Here is a 12,299-nt window from a genome sequence, read left to right on the forward strand (position 1 = left end):
ATATACTAATATTTTGCGCTTTTTGAAATATTTGATAGTTCTTTATTTTGAAACTGATAAGAATATGTGTATCGTTAAAGTTTGAATTTTGTGGCATCTTTATTTGAAAGGTTAGTTTACTGAGTAAAATTGTACAACTCGAAAATTGTTTTTTTTTTTAAATGAGAGAATTAGAGAAATACCTAAAATAGAAAAAAATTAGCAATTACCTACCATAATTTTTAGACTTGACTTACCTACCTAACCGTGTCAGCCAATTATTTTTATACCCTACTCTATTTGTTTTTATACCTAAAAACTACTCCACTTGTTTACGGTGTCTTTTTTTTCTTCTTTTTCCTCTTCTACTTTTCTTCATCTTTTTCAGTTAATTTTTTTTTTAAATAACAAATCAAATCTAATCTACAGCTCATAATATTTTAGAAAATTAATTTCTTTAATTTTATTACTATTTTTAAAAATTTTATTGCTAGTTTCAAATCTATTTTCCGATCCGCTCGAATTTTTAATTCGTAATTAAATCGCTTCAAATTTCACTTGGAATTCAAATCCAACGATCGTAACTTTCTCCAAAAACAAAGAAAACTTATAATTTTTTATTTATTTGTTCTATTAAAAATGGTTTCGAACTGTTTCAAACACAGTTTCAAATGCAGTTTCAAACAGTTTGCAATGTTTTCAAACAGTTTATAAAGGTTTCAAACAGTTTCATAAAACACAATTTGCAACCTTTATCTAAAAACAATTTCAAACAATTTAAAAATGTTTAAAACAGTTTGCAAAGGTTTCAAACAACAGTTTCTAAAAACACTTTAAAACAGTCTCAAAAATAACAGTTTCAAACCGTTTACAAAAGTTTCAAACAGTCTAAAACAGTTTTTAAAAAAAAAAACACTTTCAAACAGTTTAAAAAATAACAGTTTCAAACAGTTTCAAACAGTATAAAACAGTTTCGAAAAAAACAGTTTCCAACAATTTCTAAAATTAATTTAAAAACGTTTGAAAACCATGTCAAAACATCATTAATGAAGAAAAAACAATTTTTTCAAAAAAAAAATGAAAAAAACACCAAAAAACGATATTATAATTAAAACAACATAGAAAGAAGAAGAAGAAGAAGAAGATTCTAAAAAAAGATCAATGATGGCGATGGCAATGACGGAAAACTTCGTTATTTCTTGAGACGGATTAGGTCAATTTTTTTTTAATGAAGTCTTCTTTATCTTGAATTTTTGGATAGAATTTGTTAAGAAATTTTATTAAAATGAAAAAAAAACGTAGAAAAAAAGTTGCAGAGAAAGGAAAAAAGAAGAAGAAGAAAAAAGAGAGAGAAGAGAAGAAAGAGAAAAGAAGAGAGAAAAAGATAAAAAAATAAGAGTGCACATGTGTCTTACATGAGTGGAGTAATAATACTAATAAGTTAAAACACTAATTGGGGTAGAGATAGAAACATTATAAAAAAAGAGAGAAAATATAAATTTTCAAAATTGAGGTATTTAAAACAAATAAATCTAAAAAGAGAGTATTTTGTGTAAATTCCTCTTTTTAAATTTGTTAATAGATTTATGATTTTTCTCATTATAATGTTTAGACAGCCCAGTCCATCTTTAGACCCTAATATTTTTTGATTTTTGTTTATCTTGTCTTTTTCAGACTCGTGTCTTCATCTAGTCATTTTATTTAACCTGTTTTGAATTTTTCTTTTTCTGGATAAAAAAAAGAGAGCATTACACTCGTTGTGAAATGCGCATAAAATTGAAGAGGAGGGTTATATACTAGTATTTTTTTTAATTTTTTCCGAAGAGGAGGGTGGCCAACCCTAATTTTGACTCCATTAACCAACTGGATCATCCAAATAAACCAATTTGAATCTATCAAAAATGTAAAAAAAATTGAATGCAGATCGAATCAAATAATGAATGATCTAATGGATCATATATTTAACTTTAAATTTTTATATGTAAAATAGATTTAATCAAAATTAATAAAATAATATTTTCAATTCAAACTTGATTCAAAAATATAAATTTAATTAAAATTCTACAATAGGTTTAATTTCATAATTAAAAGGTTGATGTTTATTATATGCTATTATTTTTCACTATTACTTTTTTATAATGGTTGACTCAATCCAATCCAACCCATAAATAAATCAAATTTAAATGACCCGAACTCAAAAAAAAGCCAACCCAAATCAACCCAATCCGGCCTTATTGCCACCTCTAGCATGAGATAATAACCGGCCTCTCCCAGTTCAACAGATCAAAGCTCCTAAGAAGCTAAAAATGTCACCCATTTTGGTATAAACATTGGCACATTATGCTATGTTTAAAGCTGAAAGCTCCAATGGACGCTCCTTTTATTATATGATAACAATCATCTATAGCCCTTCTTTTGGCTCGTAAAACTTTCTAATTGTATGAAATAACTAATAAAGAAACTTACAGCTACTTTTGTATTCAGAATATCGACAATCACCTAACTTCATCGCGACTCATTGCGGAGTGCTATTAAGGCGTGTATTCCTTATGAGACAAAAGTGAGTTGAAAATTTCAAAATAAACTCAAATGATAGAGAACAAAAAAATGGTAGATATAGGAGGACTATAAATATATTCATCGCGGTTTCAATGGTCAATATTTTGGTTCAGCGAGGAAAGAAGGTTTAATTGACATGTCAATATACATTTCAAAATCAACAGGATGACGATACTATTTCGAAAGAGCCATCGAAATGACTTGATGAGCAGCGAGTCGAACTGAAGTAAAGAGACTGTAATGAGAGTGCAAAGTTTGCTGATCATATGCATAAATTACATCAGTCCCACCTATAGAGACACAAAAGCATTCTTCTGCTGGAAATTATAGACCCCTCACCCAAGCACAGACACAAGTTACAACATCTCTAACAGTCATCACTAATATCAACATATAAAAGCTCATGATGGTAGTAAGTAGCAAATCAATTTTCCGCATTACATGAAACCTTCCACAAATCAGTATGTCACTTTTCAACGCAATAAACTACGAGACTCCTAAATTAAAATTCTTCAATTAAAGAAAACATGTAAAGACCTTATGAGAGAAAAAAAACAAGCAACAGGCCTAAGGCACTAATTCATAACTCACTTCCAAAAATGATACTTGGTCACTTGGTAAGGAAGGATCTTATACTGAGATAGTTGCAATAATTTCCAACAAAAAAAAAACAATGCTTAAATGCCTTCAAAAGGAATGAAACCTAAGGTCGAACAGTAATTTTCATATCATCAGTATTCCCCTATCTACAATTGTCATGATTGCCTTCCAGCATACAAACCGTTGCATCTGCTATATTGCTGATTGCTCCAGACACGTCGGTATAACTATAGCATCCACTGTTTATTTGAGTCGGAAAGACAGTTATTACCATAGATAGATGGCATGACTAGCCAGGAGATAAGAACTCTATAATCACTTCTAATTCTAATTTTCATAAAATAGAAATTATCCATTAATAAATTGGCAATCGAACTTCACATAAAATCAATCAAGACACATTGGCTTAATTAATAGTTCTATTGACTCAATCATAATCAAACGTATTCAGACATACGCCACAAAATAGTACACAGATACAACATTAGGGAAACCTAACCCACAGTACACACATGGAACAAGTTACAATTAACAATGATTCAAAATCTAGATACCACCAAATCCATAAGTCAATCCACAAGCAGCTGCCTAGGTTACATTTCAAGAGAAATTGATCAGACAAGATCAAAAAGAACACAAAACTCAAGCTACCAAACATCCAAAAAAAAACAAAACACCGGATTTTTTTCATTGCGATTGGGACATCTGCTCAAAATTAATTCTTAAATCAAAACTACAATCAGCAAACACCAATATCTTAAAGGACGCCAGGACAGAAGAAAAAATTAATCTATGAGATTACGATCAAGCATCAAAGTAACGACCAAATTACGCAGACAAACAAACAAATAATCGAACTCGTAATCAATAAAAGCAAACATCTAACTAATCAAACTGATCAAAACCTATAATCAAACACTGAAAATAGATCATATGGAATTAAAAACAAAGGAAACACACCCTTGTCGAAACTCATAAATTCCAACTAGAAAATTTTATCAGCATGTTGAGCTCCATAACAAATGTCGAAAACATCTTATTATTTCACTACACAATATCAACAAACCAACCAAAAAGTAACAAAAACCCATTTCACAAATGGATCCAAAGAGTGATAAATCATACCAAAGACGATCACTCGGAATCAACGGCTCCCAATTTCTCCAATTCAAGGCGCTCGAGTGCTTTCTGATGGGCCCAGGTTTCGATGGTCAGATCAGGCTTAGCATTCAATCCCACACCAAGAATGACAATAGTTAAGAAACTGGTGATGTAACAAGGTAACTCCCAGTCTTCCCATTTCCGAGATTGACCTGGGGGTAGCGGTGTACGGTTAAATATGTACCCCTTTGGTTTCTCTTCGTGTCCTGCTGATGCCCAACGACTCGGTCCTGCTGCGGCGCCGCAACGTGTCCGGAGTGCGGTGGATATGCGTTGGCGGAGCATGGTGGAGGCCGCCGTTAAGGGTTGTAAAACCGGCATGATTTAAATTGAAGAGTAAAAGAACTGAGACTCTATCGAGGTAGAAAGCGAAAAAGGTTATGTATTTGGGGTAATGGAAAACTACGTCGTTTTGGTTTTTTTACCAGATTTTCAGCTCGGTTGGAAAATGAATAAAGGATCAATCCGATGGGTTTTTGATATTTGGGTGCCTCAAAGGCACCCAAATTTCCAGATCAGTGCCTCTTTCGGAATTAACTCTGAAAGAGTGTATGGTCCCACTTGATCCGCATTCTAGAAATGCGGACCAAAATGGGTTCCGCATTCCTAGAATGCGGAACCCTTTAATCATTGGTCCGCATTCCTAGAATGCGGAACCCTTTAATCAGCTGATTACTTTTGTAATCAGCTGATTAAGAGTGTTCCGCATTCTAAGAATGTGGAACACTCTGCCCCCAATGATTGGGCATTTAGTGCCCAATCATTGCAGAATTTTAATTTAAAAAAAATATTATTTTAATTTTTTTAATATACACTATAAACTAAAAACAATTTAAAATAATTTTATCAAACAATATATTAAGAATCGATTTAAATGCTTGTTTGATTTAACTACTGATTTTAACAAACGCTTATAAAAAAATAAAAAATTTAATAGACGATTTAAATATTTGTTTTATTTAACTAATGATTTTAACAGACGTTTATAAAAAAAATAACAATTTTAACAAACGATTATAATATACAAAATATAGTAAACATACAATATATACTAAAATACAAAAATCGATAAATGAACAAAAATATGAAATCTAATCCTGATATCTACGAGTCCTCGGTCTCTGTATCCTCAAACCGTGAGTCTCCCGTCGGTGCCGCGAGCTGTCTGTAATCGAGTGAAACTGTCTGGGTACCGAAGGGCTCTCGCTGTCGTCGTCCTCGTCTTGAGCTGAAAGCTCAACGTCTGTTGGTGATGGTGCAGTACCGGTCTCCTCCTGTGTGGGCAGGAGGAGTCTAAAAGATGGAGGTGTGATATCCGGTCGTGATAAAAGCTCCTCGTACGCCTCTGAACCGATCTCCGGACCGAATAACCAGGACTCTGACAGTGTAAAATGTAGCTGTGATGGATTCTGAGCCTGGTGAGAAGAAGATGGCCGCGAATGTGACGTCGACGGCTGATTATCCGGAGGCAGCGTGGGACGGTAACACTGACCCATAGAGGACCCCCTGGGCACTTGAAGATTCTTGGGTCCTTTGGAGGTGCAATATCGCCCAAAGAACGGTATAGATGCGCCAGAATAAACTCGCCTAAGTTACACCTTCGGCCATCGGCGAGTGCTGTGGCTAGGAGAAAACAGTCTTCCGTCACTCTAAAAGATGCGGTACATAGTACATATTTGGCGATGAAAAATGCCAGGAAGGGGATGTGCTCCTTGCGGTCAGGCTTGTAAGGTTCTTCGCCCATGAATAACTTCACAAAGAAGCTATAGCATTTTTGTGTCTTGGTTAGGTTGAACTTCGGGGCATCGGCACGAAGGTTGGGATTGACACGCTCGCCATTGAGGGGAACATTGAGCATGAGCGCCAAATCAAGAAGAGTGATTGTCATCGGCCCAGATTTGAAGCAGAAGCAATTGATGACGCTGGACCAGAATAATGAGACCCCTATGATGTAGTGTTTTGCTATCGGTCGGCTCGCCTTACATAATTCAATAAGGTCGTGGATGCCGGTGTCGATCCATGATTGACGAAAGTGCGGTGATAGCCTTATCGCCCATTTGGAGAACCCAGCATGTTCAATCAACCAGTTTCTGAATGTAGTGCCGACCCAGACAGACGATTGATGTGGTAAGGAAAATCTAGGGGGAGCGGCGTCATGAAAAGGAGAAGCTAAATCGCACAAGTGGCTCGGAGAAGTAACAATGGGGCCGACGCATATTTGGTTATCACCCGCATCAGTAATTACCTTGAATTCTGTGTTCGGCGCGTTGGTTCGGACTTCGTCTATTTTTGCAGTCACTTGTTCAGCGAGATTGTTGTTGGGAGCAGCCATGATTCCTGAAACAAATCGCCCAGGTCAGGCGAGTAAATGAAGAAAGAGGCCATATTAGAAGGGCGAATGCTTACCAAGAGAGTCTTTGTAGAGTGCTTAGAGTTGCTGAAGAGAGAGAAAGCTTAACAAATGCAGAGAGAGTAGGTGAATGAGATGGTATTTTTCTTAAAAGTGAAAAATCAAAGGAAGCCGAAGGGTCGTGGAGTTAAGGCGTGACGTCGTGGACGACAGCTGGTGATGATGTGGCACGAAAGGGGTACCGAACTGTCAATAGATGCGCACCCTTCTAAATCTGAATGTGGTGATTTGGGCCGGAATATTGGGTCGGGAGGCATCAGATAAAGGCTTAAGATAAAAACAAGCCGAAAATAAATGTTCCGAGCTTGTTGGGGGCATTGTTTACACCGGCCCAAGGAATTGCTGGATAGGAGCATCATGTGGGCTTACAAGGGGTTTAAGCCCAATAGGAAGCCTTTTTATTAGTTTTATTATTATTATTCTTCTCGTTAGGAATTTGTAACTTGTTAGGAGTGTTTTCCTTTCTAGAGTTTCAGTCCTAGTTAAATTAGGAATCTCGATTGTGAGGAGCTATAAATAGCTTAGAACTTCATTATTTTTGGTATCAACAAATCAATCAATTAAAAACTAAGCTCAGAGCTTTTTATCTCGCAATCTCCGGATTGTTTTAACTTAGGAGTAGTTTTCGGTATTAATCTCGCCTGAGTTTGTAGCTCCCAGATTATTACTTTTAGATCACGTGGTTAAGTGTCTTTAACCAAACAAACCCTGCGAATATCTACATAGGTTCGTTAAAGTATCAAATCTCAAACCGATTCCTACTATAAATTCAAATATTAGAGTTCGGATTATTTTCAGGCGAACACTTACTAATCAGAGAAGGTATCCATTTATCATTTATGAAGTTCTTTTTTTATGAATATCATTTATGAAGTTAATATCAGCCTGTTACCTACTCTCCAAATCAATCCCTACTCAAGAATCTGTCGTCCCTTTAATATACTCTGCTATACATAGCTAGGGTTTTGCTCAGTCGTTGCTTTCAAGAAATCGCTCCTCATATGATATTTAGCTTTAGAAACCCGAGCTACTAGACACAATGGTTCTTTGATGAGTCTCCACTCTTTCTTAGCCACTAGATCTATATTAAAACTAGGTCGATGCCCGCGCGTTGCGCGGATAAATTAATTAATTTTATAATTTTTTTAAACAATCTATTTCTATTACATAAGTAGATTTGTTTTAATATTTTAGTTTCTTGACGTGGTTGTGCTAACAATATTTTGAAACAATAAAAATGGTTATAAAATATAATTTATGGATATAAAATTGATAGTAATCACATTTACTACTAGAAAAAAGCATTTTAGCAACGGATTTTTCCGTCGCTAAAAGATGAAATCCGTTGGTAAATTAAGTTTTCCATTGGTAAAAGGTTGAAATCCGTCGCTAAATAAGAATTTTTCTGTCGGTAATTCGTTATTTTCTAGTAGAGCGATTTCCCGTTCTTAGAAAGTGTAGAATATATAATCTTTTTATAGAAAGTGTAAATCAAAAAATAATGAAGAGTTACAACAGAAAGTATTAATAAATTTACTATAAATAAATGTAAATAAAACCATGAACATATATATGTCTTTATCAACTAAACGCCCCCTTCAGACGTGTATGTATTAGAAAACTTCATAAGTTCATTCTTTGCTGTATCAAATGGATATAGTCTCATAAAAGTGTGCTGGTGTTTTCTTTTCTTCTATCCCACTTTTGTTAAGGTACATGCATCGACTTATTTGCATGAAATAAAAGGAACAATAATGTATGTCTCGCTTTGCAGCTAATTGAAAATCTGAATCAACGTGAGAAACACATTTTAAAATATCATTTAGATTCAGACTAAAAATAAAAAGACAACATATAAAAAATTTCTCTAATTAAACTGATAACAAAAATTATAGAAATGAAAAGACAAACCGAATATAAAATTTATCTTTCTTCTTTCTCTGTCATCTTGAAATCAAATTTCAAGAGTTAGAATGCAAAAATAACTAACCAAAGATAAAATATACTTTCTAAAATAAGCCAAGTTATATAATTAAGAGAAACATAAAGTGGTTCATATCAGTGTTTTAAAAACCGGACCGGACCGGCCGGTCGGACCGGTTGAACCGCAAACTGGCCAGTGGTCCGGTCTGAAACTGCGAAAAATCGGATCTTTTGGTTGGACCGGTTGAACCGGATTGTACCGGTAAAAAACCGGATATTGAACCGGATCGGACCGGATTGAACCGGTAAAAAACCGGTGAATCAGAATTTTTTTAAATTTATCAAACCGGTTGAACCGGTCATTAAACCGGTTCAACCGGTTGAACCGGAAACCGGTGACCTCACCGGTTCGGCCACCGGTTCGGTTTTAAAAACACTGGTTCATATTAATACTCCTTATCTTTTCTTATGAAATAGTTATAAACTCGAAACAACCAACTCAAATCCAGTCTAGTTAAAATGAAAAATCATTCAAATTCTATTTTTTTTAATTAATGCAACATATTTATATTTTTGAAATTCATAAACAATGCAAGATAATCAATTAAAATCATCCAAAAAAGTAAGAGACATTTAACTTAACTGCACAATTTTCTTTTTCCTTGAAATAGATAGTCACAAAAGTAATTCATTAAATCAATAAATTCTTTGCTTTTTCTTGTTTAAATATAATTATCTACAATCTTTGAAAAATATAGTAAGACTGAAGAATACGTATATAAAGATTTACAAGGATAACTAAATGACTTGGTTCCACCGTTGATGATTGAATACAATTCTAACTACAAAAAACTTGGTTCCACCGTTGATGATTGAAGAATGTAAGCAAACAAAGGTCAAATAAAATAGCTATAAGATGAATTAAGCAATGAAAAAACTAATCTTATTTTTAGCTAGCAAGTAAGGTACACAGACTATCCTTCATATTGATGGCATAAATGTCATATATCAATTAAAAATTGAAAGGTTACTTATTCAATTGAGGAAAATAAACAAACAGAGAAGATGAAAGAAGTGAGTAAAGTTAATAAATTGAGGAAAATGAAAAAACCAAGATGAGAAAAAGAGTAGCCAAGTGGGTGAAAAATGAGGATACCACAAGGTCTAAACAATTTACACAACAATTGTTTAACACTTGGGCAATGCTTGACAATCTGCAATTAGAAAATTCATTGAGCTAGAATCTAAGACAAAAATGCTTGAGCTATTCCGATTGGGGAAAGAAATTCAAAAAAAAAACAACCAAAACGCATAGTTGTTGGTATAAAAACGACACGAGGATACTATTAAATAAAATTAGGACACTTGAAGCATAGCACCACATTGGAAGAATGGGTACCATTTTGGGTGAGAGCAAGCATAAAGAAACCATCCGCTAAAACAATGATTCATCATGTGCCTTTGATACCTACAACAACAGAAGAATGGCAAAGAACACTAACTATAATCAGAAGAAGCCACATGATTAATAAAATCTCAGAAGCTTAAGAACATAAAAAACAAATCCATAAGTGGTAAAAGTAAGTCAGGATAATCAAGGATAAATAACGTTTTCTCAATGGAGTGCACTTCTTTGAGCATTGTATTACCAAATGTAGTTCTTCATCGAAAAAATGAATTCACCTTGATTTCTTATTATATAAATTTTAGCGCGAAGCAAATTTTAATATATATTAGCTACTGGAATTTATTGATCATGATGCATGTATCTTTTGGACACTTATTCTATTGAGTTCATCTTCTATTAACACCTTTCTGCGTGCTAACTCCAGAGGGCCATAAACAACAACATCTGGCTTTTGCAAACATGAGAAAGTCATGTATAGTCAAACCCAAAATTAAGGGAAAACATTGCTACCTAAAAACAACAATGACAAATATTAAGTCAAAATAAGTAACTTCAAGATTTCAATATCACAAGATTAACAACAGCCGAGCGGCACACAACTAAAAAAATTCATCCCCTGAACATAAACATAAATGGAACATACAAAACTAAATCTATACTGTATAGATTAACATTCCACATAATTAACAATTTATGATATGCGAATATCAAAATAAACTAACAAAGCCAATCAAGTTAGCATGTAATTTAATAGGGAATTAAAGTTGAGTTAGAAAGAGACCTGTAGTTGTCCATTGTAACTAAAAATCAGTTCTTATGAGGATTTGGCATCTAACATTGTTTTGAATCAAAACATTCTCACTTCTCAGGCGTTAAATGTCTATAAACTGTACCTGCAAAATAGAATGAGAGACATCAGTGAAACTAAAGTATGCTGCTTAAAACTTTGTTTAGTGATTAAAATTTCATTGGTACATGTTCTTAAACCCATTTATTCGAGCACCTTATGTGCATACGAGTCAGCGTATAGTAATTTGGGGATATTGGGACTGCGACACAACATAAATTTTAAAGAGTGAAAATTAAATAGTTTTACCAAAAAGTTGTATGTATTTCTGTCGTTGATTCTGAGTTGTATGGAAGATTGAAGATGAAGATGGGTTTTTTTTGTGGGTTTTGGGATGTTGAAGCTGAATCTTGATTGATTAAGATGGGTTAAATACTGAAGATGGGTTGAATAATGCAGCTTGAGCGGCGTGTAACGTTTATTTGATAAGAGAAGATCAATTTGCTGGAAAAGCTTTAACGTCATGTAAGTTTAATTGAGAAGATTGAACGACAGTTTAATGAAGAGTTGTGAATGCCTTGTAAGTTGTAAGTATCTTGGTCTTCTGAAATCTGAAGAGTCTTTTGGTTCAGTTAAAGGAGCAGACGTTTTTAAATATATTTAGAAGTTTTAGGAGTTTCAATAGTCCACATGTTAGAATTAAGGAGCGCCACTTGTTATAATCGTGTTGGAGATTATGTGATAGCTCATAATTATATTATTGTATAGATGGCTTCGAACTAATTGAAAATTAACACAGAAAAGTACATGCAAGAGGTTTGGCCTATGGTGAAATCTTCTTTAAAAGGGCATGGTATTGCGTGCGAGCTTAACCTGGCATTTAGTTTTTACTGTTAGTTTTTATTTTTGTCTTTTAATTCTCTAAATTAGTGAAAAATACAGTCAATGTATTGATTTTGAATCTTAATTTTCCAATTATTTATGTTTTATATAATTTTGAATTATGGGTTTTTTGATTCTACTTTTGCTACTGCGATTTCCGGTCTTTCCTTTCTGCCGCGAGGCATCTTCATACTCTTCTAGCAATTCCCCGTCTTCAGTCACTACCGCCGCCGTCGAACACCATCGCCACAAGCCCATTGCTGCCGTCATCGCACACCAACGTTTTAGTCAAGTATTTTTCAGATTTAAAATCGAGTCAATGTTTTGGGTGTTGGTTAATCTATTTCTTGTTTTTCTTTTGTGAACGACGGTGGTGATGTGGTTGTGATTCGAGTTTTTGGTGTTGCACAGCCTACACTCTAGGTGTTTGAAGAAATGCTTATGAGAATTGTAATGTTTTAGATGTTGGGTAACCAATGTTTAACATTGGATAAATCGTTGGTTAACTTGATATAAATTTTATTTTGAATCATTAATAAAATTGTTAGTAAATTGTTGCTGAATTTTATTTTTGTTGCTAGTTAACCAAT

General features: G+C 33.9%; 1 protein-coding gene and 1 long non-coding RNA gene across 2 annotated transcripts; both read right to left on the minus strand.

The window, feature by feature from the left end:
• Positions 1-4,046: 4,046 nt before the first annotated feature.
• Positions 4,047-4,675, minus strand: LOC126676326 (uncharacterized). Its single transcript, XM_050370505.2, has one exon. It carries the CDS (start codon positions 4,618-4,620, stop codon positions 4,273-4,275), a length of 348 nt encoding a protein of 115 aa, XP_050226462.1. The 5' UTR covers positions 4,621-4,675; the 3' UTR covers positions 4,047-4,272.
• A 4,878-nt stretch (positions 4,676-9,553) lies between these two features.
• LOC126678861 (uncharacterized) lies at positions 9,554-11,573 on the minus strand. Its single transcript, XR_007640749.2, has 3 exons — positions 11,137-11,573; positions 10,822-10,933; positions 9,554-10,100 (listed from the first exon to the last, which is right to left on the minus strand). It is a non-coding gene; the product is annotated as an uncharacterized LOC126678861 (long non-coding RNA).
• Between the last annotated feature and the right edge of the window lie 726 nt (positions 11,574-12,299).

The sequence above is a fragment of the Mercurialis annua genome, linkage group LG4 (genome assembly GCF_937616625.2).
Source record: "Mercurialis annua linkage group LG4, ddMerAnnu1.2, whole genome shotgun sequence".
NCBI lineage: Eukaryota > Viridiplantae > Streptophyta > Magnoliopsida > Malpighiales > Euphorbiaceae > Mercurialis > Mercurialis annua.